Source organism: Aythya ferina (assembly GCF_964211825.1).
Source record: "Aythya ferina genome assembly, chromosome: 20".
NCBI classification, from domain to species: Eukaryota; Metazoa; Chordata; class Aves; order Anseriformes; family Anatidae; genus Aythya; species Aythya ferina.
The window spans coordinates 10,971,421-10,996,549 of NC_140318.1; the positions used below are offsets into that span (position 1 = coordinate 10,971,421).

At 55.6% G+C, this 25,129-nt stretch overlaps 2 protein-coding genes across 6 annotated transcripts; one reads left to right on the forward strand and one right to left on the reverse strand.

Annotated features, from left to right (window-relative positions):
* Positions 1 to 1,135: 1,135 nt before the first annotated feature.
* On the reverse strand, positions 1,136 to 16,285 carry NDOR1 (NADPH dependent diflavin oxidoreductase 1). 5 transcript variants are annotated; one of them, XM_084494516.1, is made up of 15 exons: positions 16,230 to 16,285; positions 15,425 to 15,559; positions 14,887 to 14,964; positions 14,273 to 14,370; positions 13,427 to 13,525; positions 12,856 to 12,957; positions 12,126 to 12,332; positions 11,640 to 11,761; positions 9,497 to 9,717; positions 9,014 to 9,121; positions 8,268 to 8,382; positions 7,197 to 7,343; positions 6,520 to 6,638; positions 3,804 to 3,898; positions 1,136 to 1,344 (listed from the first exon to the last, which is right to left on the reverse strand). In XM_084494516.1, the coding sequence occupies exons 2-15, from the start codon at positions 15,557 to 15,559 to the stop codon at positions 1,200 to 1,202; spliced, it is 1,791 nt and encodes a 596-aa protein (XP_084350642.1). In that variant the 5' UTR covers positions 16,230 to 16,285; the 3' UTR covers positions 1,136 to 1,199. The 5 variants fall into 5 exon arrangements, with proteins under 5 accessions (XP_084350642.1, XP_084350643.1, XP_084350640.1 ...); XM_084494517.1 differs by lacking the exon at positions 16,230 to 16,285 and adding an exon at positions 16,057 to 16,182; XM_084494514.1 differs by lacking the exon at positions 16,230 to 16,285 and adding an exon at positions 16,040 to 16,182.
* On the forward strand, positions 16,279 to 17,097 carry TMEM203 (transmembrane protein 203). The gene has a single exon (XM_084494533.1). The coding sequence runs from the start codon at positions 16,372 to 16,374 to the stop codon at positions 16,780 to 16,782; it is 411 nt and encodes a 136-aa protein (XP_084350659.1). The 5' UTR covers positions 16,279 to 16,371; the 3' UTR covers positions 16,783 to 17,097.
* Positions 17,098 to 25,129: the final 8,032 nt, after the last annotated feature.

Sequence of the window (25,129 nt, forward strand, 5' to 3'; positions counted from 1 at the left end):
GCCCAGACAGTGCCCCACACAGGGGGGGGATGCTGACATGCAGCAGCTCCCTGTTGGCTCTCTGGGGACACCCAGCTCTGCCCTGGCAGCTGCTCTCAGCAAGGCAGCACAGGCATAACAGCAGGGTGGGGAGACCCCAGAAATGTCCCATTTCCTCTTGCTGCTGCAGGGCAGAGCGGATCTGCAGCTCCAGCAATGCCCTGGAGCACCGCTCACCTACACAAGACCCTGGTGATCTGGAGTGTGGGATGGTGGCTGGGTCACTGGCGCAGTGTGGCAGCCCTGTCCCTTCCTGTCCCAGCCTACTCCCAGGGACTGTCCCTGACTCACAGCCTGGACCCTAATTGCTATTTACACTGTGGCATGGAGTTCGCTGAACTGGGCTAGAAAGGTGGTGGCACTGGTCCCAGCGGGGCAGGAGCAGGGCTGGCAGCACCAGGGATGCCAGGGAAAAGGCTGGAGACTGGCAGCTCACTCGGCTCTGGCTGGAGTCAGCTCCCAGCCTGGGGCAGGGGATGGGTCCAGCAGAGCAGCAGCTCAAGGAATGGGAAAACTCAATGGAAACCACCACTGGTGCTCCAAGAGCTCAGGCCTCAGTGTTGAGCAGGCTCAGGAAGATGAACCAGTAGCAGAGACAGAGGGATGGAAGCTTCCTCCCGTGCCTGTCCCCACTGGCCTTGGCCACCAGAGACAGGGGGAACAGGTCTGTCAAGGCAGCCTCCTACAGCAAGGCTGTTGCTGCTGACTAATGCCGGGTGGGGAGACTCCCATGCAACAGCTCACTTCCTTTAGGTCCTACCACAAACAACGGCCACCCCAAAGCCATAGCTCTAGCAATGCCCACGGGTGCTGCTCATCCAGTACGGGGGCCCTGGGAGCTGGAAGTCCCAGGACAGCAGCTCGGACCCCCACAGGAGCCAGCCAGCAGCATCCCAGCACAGAGAGCTCTCACCTCTGCCCCAGCAGGGAGCAGACACGGGGAGCCAGGCTTCACCCACACCCCCAGGAGAGGAATCCCCCTGCCCGCTGTGGCCCTGCTGCCATTAGGGAAGGGCAGGCTGGGTAAATCCAACCCCTCCATCAGACCCCTGCCCTGGGTGGGAGAATCTCAGCCCAAGGATGATGCCAGAGGCAGTTTGTTTTGCTGGTTCCTTTATTCAGGCACAGCTCACAGGGAAGGGGGAGGCAGGGAGCCACGCTTACGACCAGGTTTCAGACTGGAAGCGCTGGGTCTGTTCCAGGGCTGTTAAATACTTCTCTGCTTCGGAGGGCGACAGGCCACCTTCCAGCTGCAACACTGACTGCAAGGCTTCAGCCACCGCTGCTGGCATCTGCTTGGCATTCCTGGAAGAGAGAGCAGGTGATGTGATGGGCAAGCAGGAAAACCAGGGGCACATCCACATTCCCTGTGCTCCAGTGAGGCAGCAAGTCCCTGCAGCTGGCCCACCACAAGCCTGGCCATACAGGCTGACACCGAGCTGGGCTGGTGGGAACCTGCCTCACCCTGCAACACGGGCTCCCTGGCACAGAATAAATGACAGGCTTCAGGAGGCAGCTGGTACTGCTCCCTAGAAAGCAGCGCTGTTATCCATGCAGGGCTTTTAAGCACTGGCACTTGCAAGCAAGGATGTGGCCTCAGTACCTAGTCCCTTGCTGAGGAGCATCACAGCTGAGTGCCCTCAGCTCTGGACCCTGTACCATTTCATTTCCCATCAGCATCGTTAGAGGGGCACAGGGAACAGGCATGAGTTATAATTTATTAGCACAAGGTCAGGAAATGATTCTTTCATCTCAGGGGAGACACTCAATGCAAAACGTGTCTGATCGTGAGCTGGGCAGAGGAGACTGAACACAGCCACTTCAGTCCACCCACTGTCTCCTTGCAATAAATCTAAAATGATTGTTTTGATGGTGACAATTGTAATGAAAGTCAGAACCTCAAAGTAAGAGAAATGATGAAGTAAACATGAGCTTCTGTGTAAAAAATACCCAAATAGGATTCAACGTTTCCAAGTGCAGTTATTTCTTATGGGAAATAAGAAATTCAGACTTTTTCCTGGAGAGTTTCATTTGATGAACTGTGCTACTAAAAACATCTAATAAAAAAAAAAATTCCCAGACAGCTCCAATTGGCATGAGCATCTGGCAATGTCCTCGCTGTTTCTAAAGAATGAGGCAGAATTTTGATTTGCATTTGAAGCTGATTAATGTCCCAAAATACACAGAAAGGAGGTCTTCTGTTTTTGGAAGACTTGTATTATTTCTGAGTCAGGCATTGATATGCAAGTGCAAGATAATGTAGTCGTGTCTGTGATGGAAAACATGTCAAATATCTATCTCCTGCAGAAGCAAGAGGCTCTCACCATGTTGGCCCCTGGGCTAGATAAGCAAGGCACAGTTAGTGAGAAGATACAGCCTTGGCTCCCAGCTGCCTGCTCGGGGCTGAGAGCCACCCCTGTGCCAGGGACGGACCATGGGACAATGGCTGGCCATGGAGGCAGGTCTCAGAAAAACCCTGACGTCCCAAACACCAGCACCCATCTTCATGGCCCCTCCAAAATCCTGCAGTGGTGAGAGCCATGCAAGCTCTGCTCTTTCCAAGGCGTACAGCTTGAGGGAGCCAAACCAAACCCGAGCCCCATGTCTGTGGGTAGGAATCACCACTTTGGGGTGAGGGTCCCAGGAAGCCCTGCAATGCGGGGAGGCACGATGGAAGAGGCAGCAGTGCCAGCACAGGAGTGATGGGGTGGCCAGCAGCCTGGCCCACGCTTCCTGGGTAGTCAGCAAAATTCTCCTTCTCCCGGGAATGCAGCGAGGCTGGTCTCACTCTGCAAGGCACCGGGAAGTTCCTGCTCTCGTGAGGACAGGCAGGAAAGAGCCTCCTGTAATTGCTGCTTGTGTCGACAGCAAGGCACAGGAGCAGGGCTTGTGCTGTGCTTTCTAGGTCACAGGGTTTGCAGGACAAACACCACCACTTCCCTCTCATCAGCTCAAAGAGCCCATTGCATTTCACAACACTTGCCCAGGCAGCAGGCGAGCAGCCTCCTCCCTGCCATACAGGCAGCACCAAGGGCAGGTGGGTGAAGTGGTTTGCCCAGGAAAAGAGTCACAGAGCTAGGAACAGAGCTGCACATGCTCTGCCTCCAAATGCTCCCAACCCCCAATTTTTGGACACCACTTGGAGATTTCCAACCAGCCCAGGCTCAGCAGCTGGCAAATGGCTGAGCTGTCACAGTGGCCCATCCCTGCCCCTGGGAGGCAGTCTTGGGTGCAAAGAGCCAGCCAGGATGTGCCAAAGGTCCCAAAAGCCACTGCTTCAGAAGACTCCTGCCCACCCGAGCAGCTGCAGGACCTGCTCAAGTATTTTGGCACAGTTTGAACAAGCCCCGCTGGAGGAGAGATTTGTGAAGAGAGGCTCTCCCACACATGGACTTGCCATGGGTCAGAGGCCAGGCAGCCCCTGCTGGGAGGTGACACCAGCCACAGGCACTGGCAGGTGGAGGGACGGACGGGCACACAGGGTCAGCTGAAGCAGCTTTACCATGGTGTCAGCTCTGCCCCTCCTAACCAGAGTGCAGGGTAGGTGAGAAATGGCCCTCTCAGCCCAGGGCTCACCAAGCAGGATGCAAAGGGAGGAGGAACCACACAGGCAGTCCTTCTGCAGCAGCCACTCTAGGCCCCTAAGACATGCTGGGGTGCAAGCACTACTCTGGAGGTTGGGCAGTGGAAAAGCCTCCAGGGAACTGGAGAAGCAACCATATGTGACCCTATTCCCCTGGTCCCTGTAGGGAGACCTCACTCACCCAGCCAGGTAGACATGAGCACTCCTGCTGGTCAGCAGCTCCCACACCAGCCTTCGGTTCTCCTGGATGCGGTGCTGAACATACACCTTCTCCTCCTGCAGGGAAACACAGCGCTGAGCCTGCCAGTAGCCCCAGCACTCATGGCCCTTGGGATTTCTCCCAGGGGCTGTTCACAAGAGCCCAAAGCAGCACAGCCCCTTTGGAAAGTGGGGGGCACCGGTAGCTTGGCAAAGCAGTGGGACCAACTCTTGCACAGGGAAGCGGAATCCCACACCCAGACCGCTGCAATCAGGCAGGGTCAGTGGGAGGTGGGTGCAGGAGCTGGGTGGGGAAAGCCCCCCAAATAGCCCCCAGACTCCTTGGCTGCTCCCCGCCTGCTGTCAGCTCCAGAGAACAGCCAAGGGTGCAGAGCTGTGAACCAGGGTACCCGCCGAGGGCTCCCTCCTCTCCCTGCATGGGCAGAGGAGGCTCCACAGCCCCTTGTGCCAGGGTTGCTGCTGGACAGAGACCCTTTCTCGTACCGTTGGTTGCTGGTGCCTGTCCTGTCACCAGCTGAAGGACTGGGACAGAACAAAAGGGCAGGAAGCCAGCAGGGCTGGCATCAGTCCCACTCCCTGCCCCTCCACTGCACTGAGAGACCGGGTACGTCTGGCTCTTGGCACAGCACAGACCGGCTGAGCAGAGCTTCCAAAGGGTTAAGCCACAAGACTTCAAGCATCCTGCCTACGGCCCTGGCGCCCGCCCAAGAGGAACTCCATGGCCAACGTGCTTGAATTCACTGCCGGCCCAGACAGCTCCTCCGTGACAAAGGTGACACTGTGATGCAGGCCAGGCCCTCTGCTGCATGTCCCACCACGCCAGGCTCTGCAAAGGGGTGAGGTGAGCTGCAGACGCAGCCTCCTCCCTGCGTCGCCCCACCTCCCATCCAGCCCCACGGGCATCAAGGCTCTTGCTGCATCCCAGGCTCGCGCTGCCCGCAGTCTGGAGGTGTGCGTGGGAACACCCCACACAGCACTGGCTGTCCCCAGGGCTGTCACCGTACAGCCAGCTGGTCCCACGGGGCCCCTGCAGTTCCAGTGCACAGAGGCAGGTCATCCCTGGGCCCAGCTCCACAGCCCCAGCCCAGCCGTGTGAGTTGCAGGAGGTAAGCAAGCCTGTTGCAAACACCAACCCAGCCAGCCAGTAGCTCAGCTTCAGCATAATTAACGTTAATCAGCTAAGTGCTGACAGAGGCTCGACCAGCAAGGCCAGGGCTCTGAGCAGGTCACTTAAGGACCTGAAGCTACCTAGAAACCAGAGCACCCAAGTGACAAACTCAGGTCATGACGTCTCGGCTCAACCCCAGGGCATCCTGCTGAGAATTAGCGACAGGCGCATTAGGCAGGGATCAGTCTGCTCTGCAGGGCAGACACGGTGTGACAGAAGGTCACTGCAAAGGGCACCTCAGAGAGAAGAGGGAAATCCTTCTCAGCTGTGGAGCATCCCAGCTCAAAGAGACTGCCAGGCTCTTTGAAAATAGATTTCTGACAAGTTAACATCTGCTAGAACTCCAGGCACAATGTCCTGATGCAGCACATCCCACCTGGCTCTGCTGCCACTTGCTTACCTGTGAAAAAAACTGCAAGGATGAGGCAGAAGACCCTTATGACAACCTGCTTTGTTCCGTGAAGTCAGCAAAGATGAGAGGCTGGGAGGCACATGCTGAAGCCAGACCTGTCCCTACAGAGTCTGGAGGGCAGGAGGAGGCTCTGGGGCTGCTCCCCAGATTTGGGAAGCTGCACATTTCCCCTCCACTGTGTGATCCATCAGTGAAAAGTCAGAGTAGCCATCCAAAAAAAACTCTGCAGAGCCGCTCCCGTTAATCAAAGGCTTGGAAAACCTTCACAGAGCATTCAACTCGTGCTTTACAAGTGACCAGATGAAAGATGCTGGCTTAGTGTCAGTGCATACACACAGCCAGAAGAAAAGGACTGGTGCAGTTGAGCTACCCAGGAATACCAGTCCTCACTGACCCTTTTTATCAGATCTCTATTTCAAAGCCAGGCTGAGCTTTTGATGCCGTCAAGGGACTGGGCAACGCAGTCAGAGTCCCAGCTCGCCCAGCCACTCCTGCAATTTTTAAAAAACAAACCCTGCAGCCCAGAGGGGGGCTGAGGAAGAGCTGCCCACCAAGGACACTGCCTGGGAAACTTGGGAGCAAAATGAAGGGCTGAGGAGTGGGGTGCTCTTCCCTCTGGGAAGCCTCCGCCTCTGCAGCTGAGGCTCTGGGGAGGTGGCATGGAGGTACCATGAAACAGGGCAGGAGGCCAAAGCTCCTCAGCTTCAGCCAGTGATCAAGCGACACAGTGGGGAGGGTGGCATTCAACCAAGAAAAGTTATTGCCTGGTGACCCCTCTGAGGGGCCTGGGAGCCTTTTATCACTCACGTGGTCCAGCCAAACAAAGCTGGCTAACACCTTATCTGCTCTGGCACTCGCCAGTCCCGTCCTAGTGACCTTTCCAGCTCAGCTCAGCCAGTTGTGTCCCAGCCAGGCAGCAGCACTGTGCTGCCAGTGGCAATCCTGGCCAGCACTCAGGTGATGCAGGGGAGCGAGGTGACCACTGTGCCACCCCACCAGGCCCTTCACAGACCATGCCAACAGGCATAGGGGCCAGAAACACTAGCAGGCCCCCATCAGTGCTGCCTGAGATGCTCCTCTCCTCCTCGAAGAACTAACCTGGTCCCTGGAGAAGGCCGTGAAGAGTGTCAGGAAGCCCTTTGTCACCAGCTCTTCCCACTCTGCCTGGCAGTAGAAGTCCTTGGATTTCTGGCGGCAGCCAAAGAACAAGCAGTTCCCTGCAGAGAGCAGACCATGAGGGCTGGGTGGAACAAACACCCTGCAATGGCTGGGGGCAACTGGCACCCACAAATCTCAGGAGTTGTGTGAGCCTGACCGCAGGTGACCTGTGGCAACCAGAGGTCCTTGTGTGCTGGGAACGCAGGAGGTTGGCAGGTAGGGCAGGGAGAGCCCCAGGTGCTGTTTCCCTCCACCAGCCCATTTGCAGCTTCCCGCTGAAAGTGAGGGCAATGTGGATGGAACAAGGACAGAGGCACAACTCCTTGCACAGCAGAAGACGAACTCAGCAACCCAACTCCACTTACAGGGAGATGACAGTGAGCCGCTGCAGAGCCCTGCCCTGCCCCACGGGGCAACCTGGCAGCACAGCCTGTGAATAATCACACAGGCAGCACACACCAACTCTGGTGCTGACTCCTCCAGAGCCCAGCTTGCTTCCACCCAACCACAGCGACGCTGAGGCCTGTCCAAACCCTCCAGAGCCCCCAGTCCTTCCTTCCCCTGTGCTGAACACAGACCTGCCTGCACCCCGAGTTCCCCTGACGACTGCCCCTCACCTTTCCATCCTTGTGCCACCCGCTCCTGTATTGCTGCTCTGAAAGGTGCCACCCCTGTGCCAGGGCCAATCATGATCACAGGGGTGTCAGGGTCAGCTGGGAACTTCATTCCTCCTTTCTTCACCCAAAGAGGGACTCGCACATCACCTGCCAAACAAACAGACTGACCAGCATCACTCCACACCACTGCACCCACAATATTGGACCCAGCATCCAGCCCTTCCACAGTGCTCCAGAGATGCATACTGTGCCTGGCTGACCACCACCCAGCATCGTGGTACCAAAAGAACAGAGTGTGTGTGTGTGTGTGTGTGTGTAAAAAGCCCTTCAGCTGTCTCAGGACTGTATCTGCAAGGACTTGAGTCAACCCCAGAACAAAGCAAGAGCCCCCCAGCACAAGGGCACTGGGACAGCCTCCTCCTCACACAGCTGGTGCCTGGATAAAGACAGCAGTGGAAATCTCTACCTGGCTACCCTGTAAAGGAGAGCAAAGCCTGCCTCCTCTGGGAGCCAAAGGAGCAGTGTGAAGATCCCCATCCTGTCCTGGAGCAATCCCCCACCATCCTTCTGCAAGGAGAACTTGTACGTTTGTCACATTTGCATGGGGACCCAGCTGGAGAGGTTTTGTGGTTAAAGCAGAAGAGCAGCACACACAAGTCTCGCAGGACAGGATGCCTATGCTCATAGGAAGGACAATCCTTCCAAGAGCTGATGTAACGAGGCTAGAGGTGTCCAGCAGTCAGAGCAATATGAGCTCCAGGATGCCAGGAGCAGCCCCCTGTGGGGAGTGGGGCACAATGGCACTAGGAGCAGGAGGGTTGAATGACAGAGAAAATGAGGAGCTCACAGTGCTGAGGGTAAGCTAAGGGAGCACACCATGCTCTGAAGAGGACGGGAGCAGCAAAGAAGGGCAGCTACCATGCATTCAGCCTGTTCTCCTGACAGTGGTGTTCCACCAAAGGTCGAGACAATTCCAGCACGTGGCTTGCACACACCACCACAGTCCCATGGGATGACCACTGTGCTTTGTGGCAAGCACCCAAGGTCCTCACACTGTACAAGTAAAGTTACCTTGCTCTGGGTTGAGGGAAGCCAACCAGGTAGAGCACAGACCACGGCGGGCTTTGCTGAGCCGCGTCTTGTACCGCACTACTGCCACGAGGATCTGGATCCTGTCGGGGTGAGCCTGTGTGCAGACAGAAGCCATGAGAAACGAGATGCCTGGCTCAGCTCTGCAGGAAGCACCCAATGCCTCCTCCAGGGACAGAGTCCATGCCCAGCTCCTGCCAGGGGATCTGCAATGCACATCCCAGCCTGGAACAGCCATTTGGGCACAGAACAGAGCAATCCTTGCCCCAAACTTTCTCAGCTATGGAAGGTTTTCCCAGAGCAGCACTGCCATGAGAATGCTCTGTGTAGCTGAAAACAGTGACAGATTCAGTCCAACCCTGGTCCATGCCACCAGTGCTTGGGCTGATGCCTGCCAGGCCGCCCAGGCCGGGTCCCACCGCCACCTCCCGGCAGCAGCAGGAGCAGCACTACCCCTTTGCCGCGGCCAGGGGCCTCCCAGCCTCTGTGGCACCACATTCCACAGCTCCCTGTGACAAGAGCAGCACAGCTCTGCACTGCGTCAACCCTAGCACTTGCAGGGCTGCAGGAGAACAAATGCCCTTACCTGCAGAAGGGTCTCGGGTAGGCTATGGGTGCTCACAGGATCAGGGACTACAGGTTGAAGGTCTGTGGTGTGCACAGCACCAGCAGTGCCCTGGCACTCAGCTCAGAGCCCATCATAAGGCCAAGAAGGGCTGAGCTCTTACCAGCAGAGAGGAGGCGATGGAGAAGGCACGGGGTCTGATGCGAGGGATGAGGTCCAGCAGGTATTCAGGGGGAATGGCAGATGTCGTGTGAGGGAAATCCCAAAGGGCCTGTAAAGCCACAGAGAGGTGAGACCTGGTGCACCCCATATCTGCTTTTTGGGGGCAGCAGAAGCTCACCCATAATGCTGTCCCACACTGCCCTTGGCTGAAGGTACCACAGCACGTATCTCTGAGCATCAATCTCCCTGTCCCACTGCCCTGCCCTCATCCCCAGTCTGTGGCACAGAAACCATGAGAGCCTTGAGAATTTAGAGCAGGTCCTAGCCTGCTTAATCCAAGGACACTTCAGAAAATGGGTGAAGTAAATTAAATTCCTCGAGAAAGTCAAGAAAATACTCTTCCATCAGCTGCCTCCTCTGCTTTGGGTGCTTTAGGCAATGGCACAGCCCTCACGGATGGTCCCACCGTACTCCCCAGGCGTACCTCAAGAGTGGTCCTGCGGGGCCGGTTGCAGTAGCTGTACAGCTCCTCCTGGCCCTGCGCAGAGCTGAACTCCTGCAGCTTCTCCCGCTCCAGCTCATTCGTTGAGAAGTAGGACAAGAGCTCGAAGAAGGAGCGCCGCGGCACGCAGGAGATGTCCAGGTAGTGGGTGACCAGGTGCCGGATGGTGCAGGGCTGTGGCAAGAGGGCAGGGAGGGCTGTGCCTGCAAGTGTGGCACAAGGGCGAGCTTAGGGCTAGCTCTGGCACTCCCCAGACATCCAAACAAGGGTAACCATGCTGCCTGGGGGCATCCATACACTACACGAAGGCGCTAGTGGAACTGGCTTTAGCCACCACCTTTGCTGCTCCCCCTGATATGCTCCCACTCCCTCCTGCTCTCCCTAACTTGCTTTGCAAGCACACAGGCTTGCAACAGAGAAAGTCAGTGGTGCTGAGCATTCCCTTAATTGTTTTTAGGTGTTTTTGGACACGGCCATACATGTATGCATCCCACCTTGCCCACACACCATAGTGGAAACAAACAGCAGTATTCTATGTGCTGGGCCTGTCCTTGTCTCCTCCTTCCCTCCCAAGGGTGTGAGAAGCATCCTGAGTCTTGGGTTTGCCTGCCAGGCAAAAATCACAGCACTGAGGGACAGTCAAAGAGGTGGAGAGGGGAAGACAGGAAATATAGTCTCAATGGAGCAGTTACTGGCTAAAGGGCAGGTGCCTGCTGTAACCTCTGTGGATGCTGAGAACATTTCCTTGTGCAGCAGCAGGTGGGGTGAAAGAAAGGATGAAAATAGTCCTGACCACTGCTACCTAAAAAAAGGACCACAGAATTTCTCTGCAAAATCTGACATCTGATCAATCAAGCCAAACTGACAGCAATGTGTTTTACAGCCTGACAGACTCCTGAAAGGATGGGGATGCTCACATGCTGATCTGCAGGTGCATGGGTCAGGGTCTTCATGAGAGAGATTCTTCATGAGAGGCAGATCCCTGCAGGTGGACTGAAATGCCAGGGATTGATGCTGGGACAGATCGGGAACAAGAGTACTCAGAGACGGTGGGGATGGAGCTGTGGCATCTTGGAGACAGAACAGCTCTTCCCTATCACAGTGGCTTGGACGCTTCCTGGGCCGCAGAAGCCCATCGGAGGGTCCTCACAGCACTGTCTAGCTTCAGCTGGCAGCAAGCAGAGGGGCTGGCAACTGCTCTGCATCCTTTGAAAGGTCCAGAACTTCTCCTTTCCTAGTGCAGACCACACCAGGAAGGTTGTAGAGGAGGCTATCAAGGGATTCATGTGCTCTCCCTGTATGGGCAAAAAGAGTGTGATGCTGAAGATGTCTGTGTTCCTTCACTCCCAGACACAATCAGGAAAGAAGGGAACAAATGAAAACACAGGTCAGAGCCTCATAAATTGAGGCACAGGAAGGTCTTGGGGTGAGTTTTCCAGTAGTTCTCAAATCTCAAAGTTACTTCCTATCTTCAATTCCTTGTGATCTCTGTGGGATCCTGTTTCACTGTCAGTGTGGAGTGTGCTCTGCTCAGGGAGGAGCTGGGCACACCAGAGAGAGAACAGAAAAAGAGAGAATAGAAAACTCTCCCAGTGCCATGAAGACTGCAGAGCCACGTCAGTGCCTAGCTGTGGATACCTGTGGGGTATCCACAGTGCCTAGGCTGTGGATACCTGTGGGGATTCTTTCTAGTTGTTGGTGCCAATGTATTGCTGCTGAAGCACCTGCATTAGGATGCTGGGGTGCAGGCAAAGCAGGGGGACCTGTGTACCCCAGCAAGGAATCAGAGATGGATGGGGGTAGAACTGCGAGCAATCTGATTTGGGTCTTGGGCTGGGGAGTGTGTAGGATCCTTCACACTCAGGGCTGGCAAAGACAAAAAGGCACAGGCGCAGCCCGGGTACCACTGGGCCCCTCTCTACATTAGCCCTACTATCGGACCCACATGCACAGAGCTGGGAGGGAAGGAGAGCCCCAGCACTGCAAGGCAGGCAGATGTTATGTATGCATCAGCCACTCTCAGTGCCTTATTTACTGGGTCTAAAGCAAAGGAAAAGCAGAGCTCCAGGCTCAGTGGGCTTCCCTGTCCCAGCAGAGAGGGAAAGGAGAAGCCAGCAGGACCTACCAGGCTCCGTGGGCTTCAGCAAGAAGCTTCTGTCTGGATCCAGGCGCAGGAGCTGGCAGAACTGCTGCACGTCTTCAGGGCAGTTCTGAGGCTGGATCATCACCACGTCTCCTGCGCTGAACCTGCAGATGCAGCAGGACCGGCTGAGCACAGCTAAGGGGCAGGCCTGCAGGCACTGCACCACAACCCCAACCAGCACCCAGAGCAGGGGAGAGGCCACAACGCAGCCAAATTCTCAGTGTCACTAACATTGCGCTCCCTAACCTTACAAGGCAAAGAGCTGCTCCACGAGCAGAACCCACACTGCCACACATCCCTCCACGCCCTGGCTTTCTCATGGAATGGTACAGTACAGCCAGGACCACATTTGTAGGAAACAAGTTGCAGTCTCAAGTGTTACTGAAGAAGGGAAGAGGAAGAAAAAGAAAGGTTATGGGACACCTGATCCTGCACAGAAAAGGTAGGGAGAGTCGAAAAAATGCTCACGTGATCCCTGATCCCACAATATCGAACTCAATGAGCCGGACATCCTGGAAATGGGATTCTGCTGTGACACGCTGGTTGGACACCATCCGGGCAGCAAAGGGATGTAGCTCAGAGGGAACAGCCCTGGCTGCTGTAGGCTGGAGCAGGTCACCATCAGGGTGCATGGAGTCCTCAGACAGGTAGTGCAGGGTGTATTTTGGGGGCAGACTGTGGGAACGAGAGCAATGCAGTCAGTGCAGTTACCTCCATGTCACAGCTTTTCTGGTACCTTAGCTCTAGAAGCTGGAGATAGGGAGAGGCCCTGAAGTCTCCCAAAATATTCAACTCCCTTTGTTCCTGTACCTTGGAGCTGGTTTGTGGAAAGGGATCACAACACAGTCAGTCTGCTAGAAGGAGATCCCAAAGGTGGCAGGGCAGGCAAAGTGAGGCTGGCTAGGCACATGGCTCAGCAGGGCAGCCAAGGGCAGAGAGGCACTGGGACAGGGAAATGGGCAGAACCCTGCCAGGGCAGCTGATAATCCAATATGCACAGCCAGGGGACAAGAGGACATCCCATCTAGTGGGAGAAGTTAGGCCACCCACGGCCAAAGTACAAGGAATGCTTGGGATTCTGGGAGCTGTGCAGGGAGGCTTCCTGGTCAAAGCAGGGCATGTGGGCATGTGTCCACCCCAGAGAACAGCCATGGAAGCCATTTCATGCCAGCCGGTCCCAGCAGCCCTCTGCGCTTACCGTACATCAGGACTGATGATCTCAAGGCCAGGAGGAAGAGGATACAAGGCGAGGATCTTGTCCCATAACGCCAGGAGCCAAGGATCAATCACTGCATCTGGCCTGCAAGGAGGAGATTCAGACAGCTGTGACTCTGTCACCATCATTTCAGGCCCCAGAGATGCCACACCAGCAGAATACACTGCTGCCACAGAAGAGGAATGCTGCAGTGCCACGAACAACTGTTTTTTGCTCTCTTGGTGGGCCTGATGCTGCACCTGGACAATGCTGGACCAGCCCTGGGACACCACCTCTGTTGCCCTTTCGCAGCACAGGCGGTCACTCCTTGCAGTTCTGCAAGACCTTGGCACATGCTGGGGGTCACAGGACATCCCAGTAAAGGAAATCAACCCAGCCCTGGCACAGGAGAGGTCTGAGCAGACACCACCATGCTCACACAGAGCAGGAAGAGGCCACTGACCACATCTGGAGTGCAGGAGTAGAGCATACACAGCCCTGCCATCAGCCCAAGGACAAAATCATAGTGCAATTCAGGGCCTCCCCTCCTGCCACCCCTCCACTGGGCACTTACCCCAAGTCATGCTGGTCGTCTCCCAGTGCCACTGGCAGCAGGGGATTGCCCCCAAGCTGTAGTACCCGTTTGTGCAGCTTCTTGGCAACAAAATTAAACCTAGGCAGAGAATAATCACAGCCGTGGAGGGCAGGGCTCCTCCAACACGACACACAAGCCAGCACACGCTGCCGGAGCTACCAGAGCAGCACAAGGGCAGGTCCAGCCCGACCCAACACACACACACACGCCCAGCCCATGGCTCTGCTGTGGGACAGCTCAGAGAAGCTGCTGTTACCACTCACAGAGCCACATGAGATGTGCCCAGCCCAGGGACTCAAAGGGGTCCAGATTTCCTTCAGGACAGCCTGTGACCCAGAAAGAGAAATGCTTCCTTCCCTCTGGTCCCTCAGCGCCCTACAGCGCCCCGTCACACTCCCCTCCTGCCCCACTACAGCTCTGTTGGGGACATGGGAACAACCTTCTGGAAGAGAACTGAGACCAATAGGGCTGGCTGCCACCTAAAATTATGTTTGATGCCTCCTGTTAGCCTTGCCCACTGACATTTCTGTGGTGCAGGCTTTCCTGTAATTCAGAAAAGAGCACGTCTGTAAAAATTGACTGGGAGACAGCGTCTGAGACACTGCAAAGCATCTATTTGAGAAGGCCAGGAGGAAAGAAATGGGCAGAAGCCCAATTCTTGGGTTTTGGAGGCACATTGGGCTGGTAGGGAAAGGATTTTGAAGGCTGGTAGGAATTATGTTTTGTCCGAGCTGCTGCTCTAGAGCCAAGTTTTGCCTCTGTTTGCCCCCTCTATTGCCCAACCACTGTCTCATCTGAGCCACAAGGAGCACCAGAGCTACTTACTTGGGATAGGAGGAATCACCAAGACCCAGCACAGCATAGTCCATTTGGCAGAGGGAAGAAGGTGGCAGGTTCTTCCGGAACAGAAACCTCCAGAACATCTACGAAGGACAGGGCCAGGAGTCATGTTGCTGTGCACAGACATCTACCCTGGCTGCTGGCTCCCCCCTCGCACACCCTCAGGACCCCTTCTGCCTGAGTCCTGACAGAGTGGGGAGCACGGCTTTCTACAAAGGTGGCACCTGAAAGCAGCTACCACTGACAATGGGAGGAAAACAAAGCTCTGTGAGCCCTCCACAAACCCAAGGACCTTGCTACTGCGGGGTCCATCTCAGCTGTTAAAGCTGCTGAAATCTCACCAGCTCATGTCCCATCAGTGACAGAAGCTTCTCATCCCCAATTAAGATTGGCAGTAGCAGACTACCACTGAAGGCAAGCCCCAAAAGGCTGCTCTGAGTGAGCAAACATCCATTTCACACCATCGTGCAGGATGACATGTGCTACCCCAAAACACCCCCTTCCAAAAAAAAAAACCAAACATCACTCAAGTTGCTCTAGGGAATAAATCAGGTCACAGGCCAGGTACATAAAAGCCATGTACACAGAACATGTCCTACCTTCATGTTGTCAGGTGGGTCACCCTGGCCAGTGGTTGCGCACACAAATACCACCAACAGCTCGTTGATGAGGTTTGCCTGCAGGCACAAACAAGCATGAGAAAGCACCTTCAGGCCAGCAGCCTACAAAGATATGCCCCAGCTGTCTGGACCCAGCCACTCTAATTGCATTGAGCTTGAGGACAGACCCCATTTAGCTTAAAACTCACAGCCCCGTCTGACACAGCCTCCTCTACAGGCACTGCAGCGTCTGCTGCCCCCCGCATCAGCTCCTTGGTGCTCCCTGCCTTGCAGAAACGCAAGACATGGCTGATCATGTGCCAGCTAACACTGCCTCTATCCCAAGAGTCATTGCTCAGTTTTCACATTTTCAGCTGAATTAAGCATAAGCTGCTCTCGGGAAGGGGAAAGAGCTGGGATGTGGTGAAACACAGGAGGTCACAGCATGGGTGGAGGATGCCTGAGTCCCAGAAATGGGTTTGCTGGAGATGAAACAAGACCATAACTGTCTGGAGCAGCCCTCTACACAGCCACTCACCACGTCATAGCTGTCCAGTGCTTCTACTCTGCACTGGAAGTGCCGGCGCTTGGCTTCTCTGCCTATTCTCTCAGCTGTATCTTCAGCTGTCCCAGTTTGGCTGCCATAAAGAATGAGGAGTCTCCGCTCTGCCATCTGCAAGAGACAAAACCAGAGAAATCACCAGGAGTCAAAACAGAGTCGGACCTGCTCGGGGCTGGGCATCACACCAACACCCTACTCTGGCTTCAAAGGAGCGCTGGCAGCTCTGGGTTCAGGTGAAATTTGAGGGCTTGACACTGCAAGCAGCAAGCACGAGGATAGCTGAACAGTTTGGTGACAGTGGCACAATTCAGGGCACCTGGGCTCTCTTTTCCAACCTGATCGAGCGGGTGGCATCCCAGCTCATGGCAGGGGGTTGGAACCAGACGGCCTTCAAGGTCCCTTCCAACCCGAGCCGTTCCATGACCCCGATTCCAGCCCGGGCGGCGCTGAGCAAGTGACACCCGCCTGGTCCCAGCACCCTGTCCCGCAGGGGCCCCACGGGCTCTGCTGCAGCCCCGTCCCCGCTTCCAAGGCACAGAGGAGGGTCCAGGGGCACCGCACCGCGCCCAGGCTCCTTTCACCCGCCCTCACCCCCGCTCTCCGCACACCCCCAGCACCAGCCGCGCCCTGCTGCCGATTTCAGCGCCGTCCCCCCGGGCGCCCCCGGCCCCGCGCAGGGAGCCGCGTCCCGGCCCCACCGCCCCGGCCCTGCCCGCCCAGCCCCGGGGGGAGCCGCGGCCGCCGGGCCCCGCCGCCAGCCCGGGCCCGGCCCCGGACCCACCTCGCGCCGCTTCCGCCGCCGTCATCGCGCGGCGCCGCCGCAGCTCCGGGCCCCGCGGGGCGGCCGGGGCGGGGCCCTCCCGGTGCGCCCGGAGCGGCGGCCCCCGAGCGCCCGGGCCGGGGCTGGGGCCGGGTCCGGGACGATGCTGTTCTCGCTGCGGGAGCTGGTGCAGTGGCTGGGCTTCGCCACCTTCGAGATCTTCCTGCACGGCCTGGCCCTGCTGGTGTTCTCCGTGCTCCTGGTGCTCAAGGTGGACAGCGAGGCCTCGGCGCTGTCCTGGTGGGTCGTCTTCGTCCCCTTCTTCGCCGCCGACGGCCTCAGCACCTACTTCACCGCCATCGTCTCGGTGCGGCTGTTCCAGGACGGCGAGAAGCGGCTGGCCGTGCTGCGGCTCTTCTGGATCCTCACCATCCTCAGCCTCAAGTTCGTCTTCGAGATGCTGCTGTGCCAGAAGCTGGTGGAGCACACGCGGGAGCTGTGGTACGGGCTCATCATGTCGCCCGTCTTCATCCTCCTCCAGCTGCTCATGATCCGGGCCTGCCGCGTGAACTGAGCCCGCAGCCCCGCGCCAGCCCTGGCTGGCACACCCGGCTCTGCGGGGACCCCAGCGCCGCCCGGGGGCTTTCTGCTATCCTGGGTTCTGGACGGAGGTTTTGGGTGCAGGTGCAGTGCTGTGAGAGGCAGGGCTTGCGACAGCATGCCGTCACCTTGTACATAGCTGTGTACATATCTCTCTTCAGAAGATCCTTTTGCAGCGTCATTATTTCAGGTTCATGTAGTCCTTGGTGTTAGTCTTAAAATATCGCATTGTGCAGGCACTGTCTGGTATGCCGGTTATTTTATTTTAAAATAAAAGTGTATGGAAGGATTGATTTTATTTATTATTTTTTACTAGAAAGCATTTGTACCTAAAACTGCTGCTGGGACAACAGGAGTCCCGTGGAGGCTGGTTGTTTGCTGTAGGCACCTCACACACCTCAGGCTGCCGCTGGCCAGAAGCACCGTAGCTGCTGCGTCGCCTGCGTCACCCTGTCCGAGACCACAATCATATCGATCTGTTGTCACCAACAGCAACGCTAACTTATTTCCAACTTTCCCCTGAGTGGTACTTGGTGCCTTCAGTGTATTGATGAGATTTTATGGGGCTGTGCTCTGAGACAGAGAGAACTGATGTGTGTGTTTTTGAACAGAAATGTAATTTTTTTTCTTCGTATTGCAGATCCATTTCCTACATAAAGCTATGGGGGTACTGGGAGGGCAAGGCAAGGGGTAGCTCAGCCAGATGTACAGATCAAAGTGTTAAATGTCCATGTTGTGGGGAGCTCCCAGCACCAAAGACATACCTCTGTGTCACCTGTCACAGTGTCACAGCCACCACAAGGGTGCTGAGAACCTGGGTCTGCCCCTGACCCTGAGATGTTGCATGTTGCTTTGGTGCCCAGCCCCAGACGACGGTTCTCCTTTGGAAAATTAATTGTCAAGCCCTCTCTGCAATGATGGTGGCAACAAAACACCTCCTGGGCTTCCTGTTGAGCCTCAACTGCTCCCTCACCCATCTGTGTCTGCCTCATCCACCCCACTGGTACCACCCTGTGCTCTCTGCGCTCTCAGGATCTGTTTCATGGAGATAAGGTCTTGAAATGGAAAACTGCTGCATAAAGGGCTCTCAAATTCAGGAGAAGAAGTGGGATGTAGCTGGCAGAGCATGCAATAAAAAAGAGCTGAGAATTGCTGCAGAGTGGGACTTCGTTGTGATCTTAGAAATTAGGATGCATCTCAGGTTGCATAAAAGAGACTTTTTCAGATTCATACCTGGGTTCTAGAAAATCTATAATTACCTAGCCTGTTGTGTAACTTCTGTTTGCTTTTAGACTTCAGAGGCATGCAGGAAATAACCAATTTCTATTTTTTTATTTTATTTTATTTTTTTGGTGTGCTAATTGTATAAACTTGTGGTGCAAATTCAGAGCAGATCTCACAGGATATTCCCTTTCAAAAAAGCTTTCTTTAGCAAGGTGCCTGATGCTTCATCCTGGAAAAAGTTCATTACAAATTCTGAGGCCTCCACAAGGAGTGCACAAATATTACTGTGATGATTAAGGGCAGGAGCTGAAGGCTTCAAGGAGAGAATTTGCATAGAATAGGACTTGAAAGAGAGGTCAAGGGCTGCTCTTGCCCAGGAGTAGGAGTAGGGGGACCTGTGTGCAGTCCCTGTGAGCAGGTGTAGACACACAGGCTGGGAAGTGTGGCCCAGGATAGCAAGTATAAGCAAAGAGCGTAAATTCCAATAATTAATTGCAATAATCCAGTAATTCAGTAAAGCACTAGGAGCTCCCAATGATTCTCTTGCTTTTCAGCCATGGTCACTGGAGATAAGAGCTTATCTTATTGTAGAGCTTAGGGATATGGATATGGTTTAGTGTAGGGCTGTTAGCGTTAGGTTGGAGGTTGGACTCGATGACCTTGAGGTCTCTTCCAACCTAGGAAATTCTGTGATTCTGTGATTCTGTGATAATAGATAATAGATAACCGTTGTTAGGTAATAGATAATAGATACTGAATCTAGACAAATACTAGTAAATGTGCTGGAGATGTGAGGCCACTTGTCCTCACAACAATTACTCATTTATGATGAGATTTATGATGACTCCACCCCCAGTGACCTGGTGCTCTAGAGCTGCCCAGGGAGGAGGGAGCCTCCTCTCTCTTCCCTATGGCTGGCAGGCTGTCTTGTTCTCAGGACACAAGCAGATGCTTCCTTGACCTTAGCAGATGAACTCCCCAGGAAAGGTTCGTAAAGAAGAGATCACTTTTCATCATTCAGCTTTATCTTAAATGCACTTCTGACTGAAAAGTGAATCAGTTCTTTTCCCATTGTTAACTCTGAGTAGATGGCAAGGAAACTAAGAAGTTAAGGGGAAAAAAAAATCACCAGGCTGGCTCCAAACAATCCATCTGAGGGCAGCAGAGCTCAAGTGGCTGGGTTCCCCTGAGCTAAAGCACCGCTGAGGTAGACGTGAAAAGCCACCTCGTGGAGTCATTGCTGCTGATGTCCCCAGGATGCAAGTCCTGAGCCACCACAGCAGCGCAGCCCTGCATGGTCCACCTGGAGCTGCTGAGGACGTGCGGACAAGGCAGCCTACGCGTGCAGCGGTGTGGACAGACGGCACCAGCCAGACGCATGGCACGGCTGAGACCGGAGGCTGCGTCTGCATGGCGTGATGAGCAGCTACAGAGCACACAGGAGTTGTGCCTGTCTATGCCCACGGGTTCCCAGGATGAGAGAAGGAGGTTGCTTCTGTACAGAAGGGAGTGGTTAGCATGGGCTTTGGCTGCTCTTCACACGTTACTCATGCAGCCAGGCCTGCTGGTGCTGAGTGGGCCCTGGCTGAGCAGGGCATGGGGCTCCGTACCATGAGGTCCATCTGTCAGGAGAAAACTGTTCCACCACAAGTCCCCTTTCGGGGGCTCTCCCAAGATCTACCTTCTCCACCAGGGCCTCTCCACAGGCCGCAGGGGAACTTCTGCTTCAGTGCCTGCAGCACCTCCTGCCCTCCTGCTGCACTGACCCGGGGGGCTGCAGGGCTGGTTCCTATTCCTCTCTCCCACCTGCTGTAGCACAATGTTGTGGGTTTTTTGTTTGTTTGTTTGTTTGTTTTCCCTTCCTAAAATCTGTTCTTCCAGAGGCCCAACCAGCTTCGCTCATGGCTCAGTTCTGTCCAGCAGTGGGTCCCTTTTGGAGCCATCTGGATCTGGCTCTGATCTGACCTGTGGCAGCTGCTGGGCTCTGCTCACAGAGGCCACCCCTGCAGCCCCCCCCCCCACTACCAAACCCTTGCTACATAAATCCAACACAGTGATGAAGGCTGTTCTTTCATGCTGCCTCATCCAAGTCGTCATGGAAAAGTAGGGGGAGAGCCAGTGTCTGGCCCAGCAGGATCCCTCGGCTGACACCAGCTTACCCAGCTGGGCCATGCTGGCACTTAGCCCCTGGTGTGTGGTGTGCCCTGCTCCCCACCAGCCTCCGGTCAGGTGGCACCTGGATTAATGTCCCCAGTGACTCTCAATGGCCCATGCTAAGCTGGCATTAGGATCCAGCACTGAAAGCACAGGAGAGGAGCACCCATTTTGCTCACTCCTTTCAAACCCTTAGGTGGCGCCAGGACTCGAGCACAGGGACCAGTTTCCTCCACTCCTGTGTCACCTTGTGATGTGGTTTTCCAGGGCTCTGTGCCAGCCAGGTGCAGCCACAATGTCCCCAAGCACGCCTCTGGTCCTTTTGCTCGGAGCCGGCCATGGCTCACTCGTGTCAAGCTATGGCACACCAAGGTCACGTCACCTGGGAGGAAGCAGGCGGCTGCTTCTGGTCCTCTTCCAACTCATGCTGCTGGGTTCACCCCCATGCTCTGTGTCCCCAAATTGTGGCTGTGTCCACAATGTGACAAGTCATTCTGAGTGCATGGGCCACAGGCACTGTGTCACCTGCAGCCACAGGGTCACTCGCATGGGTCTAGGGCGGATGAGGGCCAGGGGTGATGGTGTAAGGATGGGGGAGTGAGGCTGGGGCAGGCGGTGGCATTGCTGGTGTCTGCTGAAGGATGCCAAGGGCTAGTGCTGAACAGGATGGAGGCCATGGTGGGACATGGAGGGGCAAGGAGCAGGAGGAGGCTCTGAGTCAGGAGAGGGCACTCACTGCATCCCCCTGGGGATGGGAGGCTGCCTTTGGGCTCCCAGGGCTCTCACAGCTAATTAACCCGAGGAAGGGGCACACCAATAAAGATCAGACAAGTGACTGCATCCCGCAGCCTCGCTGTAACGCTGTGCAGAGGAGCAGGGCAGCTTCCTGCTGCTGCCCAGTGGTGGGGCTCGCCCAGGCCCGTCAGACCCAAGCTAGCCATGTCACCAGGGCGTGGTGTGTGACATGGGGGACAATGCCACGTCCACCTGCATGCCTCTGAGCTCACCTGCAAGCAGCTTGTCCTGCATTTTGCACATCCCCCAGCCCTGCTCTCCGAGGCCAGGCGAGCTCCCAGGTACATTTGGGGACACAGGGGTGGCACAGGGCTGAGCCATGGCGTGTGGGTGCTGCCCTCAGTGGGGGTGTGAGTGCTCCCTGTGAAGTGGGGGGTAATGGACTTCACCTGGCAGCCTGGACCAGCCAGTTTGTTTCCCAGGACTTGATCCTTGCCCTGAGATGTCACACTCTGCCCAGGGGCACCAAGTCCTGCAGCAAAACTTCTCAGGGTTTCATGTTCCTGTGGCCAGGGTGATGTGGACCGGCAGTGAAAGCTTCTGGGAGCATCCCCCATGAAGTCCTGGTGCATCCAGAATGGGCTGGAGGGGCAGCTCCTGGCACCTCTCCCAGCTTGGGGCAGGAGTCCTGGCTCAGGGAGGAGGGCTGACAGGCTCTTTCAGCATGCTGGGATATGCTCTGGCAAAGATAATAATCTAACCCCTGGGTTTATTTTTGTTGCTGCAGCTGCAGGTTGTTGCCAGCTGGGCCATTCCCAAAGCAAATGAAGCTCCTGGGTGGAAAGCCCATGCTGGGGGGTGACCCCAGTTTGGTCCTGCAGATGCAGCACCATGCACCTGAGGGTGTGGGGAAGGAGCCCCCAGCAGCCCAGGCACCTCCTGGCCCTGTGGGGGAGCTGTGGGAGGGACAGCACCAGCCCTGGCTGCCCCCCTCCATGTGGGGATGACCACATGGGAAGGAGACATGGCTGGGGCTGTCATGCCCATATGGCATCTCCAGAGCAGAGCCCAGCCTGGGACACCTCAGTTGGGCTTCACACACAGCGGGGGTGAATGTCCAACATGACCTGAGGTACTGCAGGGACAAGAGGGGTCCCAAATGAGACAGCTGGGAATAGGTGGTGCCAGAGACCTCCATCTCCACCTGCATTTTGATGCAGGAAGCACCTGGAAACTTTTCGGTATGGTTGTGGCTTTAACATCACAATGCGTTGGGTGGCTCCCAGTCAGAAGCTGTGAGCTGCATCCCTGGCAGGATGCCTGTGTTGTGGCTTGGGCAGCGTCCTGCCTTGCCCAGGGCTGGTGGGAGCAGAAGCCACTGCCCGAGGGCAAGGCTGTGAGATGAGCAGCCACACATTCTGGGGTGTATGAGGAGGATGGTGTGGGAGAATGAGCAAAGGACATGGCTGAGGACTGCTGTTGGCTTGGCACAGACAAACTGGGAGATGTGGAGTACCCTCAGTGCTGTGGCCACAGCTTGAGGACTGAGCCCTGTGTCCATGAGGCGGGCTGTGTCCTCCAGAGTGGTTCTGCCATGCGCAGATGGCTGGAGCTGCCCTAGAAATAAGCCCAAGTCTTGACACAAACTGGGAGCAGTTGCTAACCACCCCAAGGGCAGTGTGGAAAGGTCAAGGGAACAGGGAATGAAGATGCCATTAGTCAGCCTGTTCCCACCTCCAGTTCTCACAGGGACAAAACCCCAATAACCTAGGTAAGATGCACCAGGGCCATGAGGGAGAACTATCCAGCACTGCCCAGCCACCCAGCAACCCCCACCACCACCCTCACCTCTACCAGGTTCCAGCAGTCCTGCAGCTCTGCTGCTGTCTGTCTGTCCAGCCCTCGCATCAGGAACAACGACATCTGCCAAGAAGGCTTGGGCTGGACCCTTGCTGTGTTTCCTGAGGGCAAGGGGAACAAAAGGCCTAACTTCATTTGGGCTTTGAGGCTGAGCATGACTATCTCAAATATCTCCATTCATCTCCTGTAAGCATGCCCTTGTGAGGTCCTGCGGCTCCTGGCCAGGCTGCAGCAGTGGTGCCAAGTCGTGTACCTGGGGCTCCCAGCAGCTCCTGCCTGGGGCTGCCTCACCTCTTTCACCCCAGAGATTGGGGTTTGTGGGTGGAACAAAGCCTTTGTAAAGCATCTCCATCACATGCTCTCTGTGCTTGAAACTATCCAGCCTTTTGCAATGCTCTTTGCAGAGGATTAGCAATCCTGGCAGCAAGCCTGGATGATTTATTTCTTTCAACCATTCATTTTCACATGTGCCAGCAAAAGACAGCTTAAGCAAAACCATCAGTTGCTCAGAAAGAAGCCCTTAACTGGAGTGCTTCCCTTTCCAGCTGACCCTGGCCAGTCTCACCGACTCTTGTCCCACACTGCCCATACCAGATGTTGTCTGTAGGTTGTCATCTTGGATGATGAATCCTTGGTTGCCAATCCTTGGATGACTGGATGATTGTCTGACATTGTCATTTAATCCTTGGATACTTATGACCAGAACAGAGGGCAAGTTCACCCCTTGGTGCTCAGGGGTTGGTTAGATGCCTCCCTTCCCACCGTCAAAGGATGTACACCCCACTCACCAGTCTGTGCCTGCATTTTTGCTGTGAATGATGGGGGACTGTGGCCAAGACATGCATGGAAGGAAACCAGGGGTGGTGGAGCAGCTTTCAGATGTTTGTAGAGTCAGGAGTGAGGCGCCAAGATCAGGAAGGATCATCCTGCTTTACCACGTGTGTGGGAGGTATAGACAATACATGGTTGCCAGGAGTGGGAATTACATGTTTTCCTGGCTAGTGGCTGACTTTGGCAAGCCCAGAACATATCATTAACCTGGCGGCCTTCCCTGGGATGAGCTGAGCTGCAGGGACCCAGCAGCTGCTGGTTGCGGGCAGGGGCTGGGGCTGCCCAGGCTGGGTGCACCCCAAGCACCCATGCATGGCTGCTGGCCATGGGCTGGGCAGGTGCCACTCAGCGAAGAAAGGTTCTGATGTACATCTCCAGCAGTGTGTTCATTCAGGTTTTTCTCGTGGCTTTGGTAACTTTCACATGCTGAAAGGATTCGCAGCCAAAACATTAACTCCATATCCAGCTCTCATCCATGCATATCTTTAAGGAAATGTCGATTCATGCAAGTGCAGCTTAGATTTTTATTGCTATATTATCTGAAACATGTTTCAAATCACCATGGCCTGGGAGCCTTCTCTGTGCTGTCTCTGATGCTTGGATCACTCCAGAGGTTTGCACAGTGCCTTGTTGTGCAGGAGTTTCTTCCAAGGGCAAGTCACAGCTGGGGCAGGATCAGCCCCTCTGCAACCCCACCGCTACTGCTGCTGGTGCTGGGGGCTTCTGTGGGCTGCTTGGCACAGCTGGAGGCTGCAGCCTGAGCAGCCATTTCAGTGGGGAGAGACACTGAAAGCAGAGCAGAGCTGGAAGCCCCCCTGCTGCAGGCTGCTCAGCAGTGTCCTGGCCCTCTAACCAGGGCTCTGTGAGCAGCATCTGTGCTTTGCAGGAGAAATCTCCACGGGTTCTCCTCTGCCCCTGGAGCTGCCTGGAACACGCTGACCACCTCCACTGCTGGTGTGGTTCCCACACCATCCTGTGCTCTCAGTCTGTTTTCTACTTTCCTCCCTTTTTATTTAAGGCCTTCAAACATTAAAGGGAAGTCTGGTGCCACCCGGCATATCACAGCTGGAGCATCCCTGCATCCTGGGAGAGCCAGGATGGCAGTTTAGGGTGGCAAAGACAGTGTTTGCAGCAGGACAGGTCCTCTGGTCTCTTCCTCCACCAGCAGGACCTGGGCCATGTGGTGAGAGCCCAGCACCAAATCATGGTCTGGGATGTGGTACCAGTGTGGTCAGCTATCTTGCATATTCCCTGTACCACGATAAGAGGCTTGGCACCAGCTCTGTCCTACCAGGAAAACAAGAGAAACAGCACAGCCCTGCCAGAAGCAACCACAGAGCTCTGCCTGCAGGCTCCCTCATGGCTCCCACCTGCTGCCATCCAGCTTCCTACCTCTTTCTGAATCCCCATAAATTAGCTTTGTTTTGTTTTCAATAAGCTCCTGTGTTTGGGATATGTTTTACCTCCACATAGGAAATGGCAGATTGCAGCCCTGGTGGCTCAGCTTTGAACTGCTG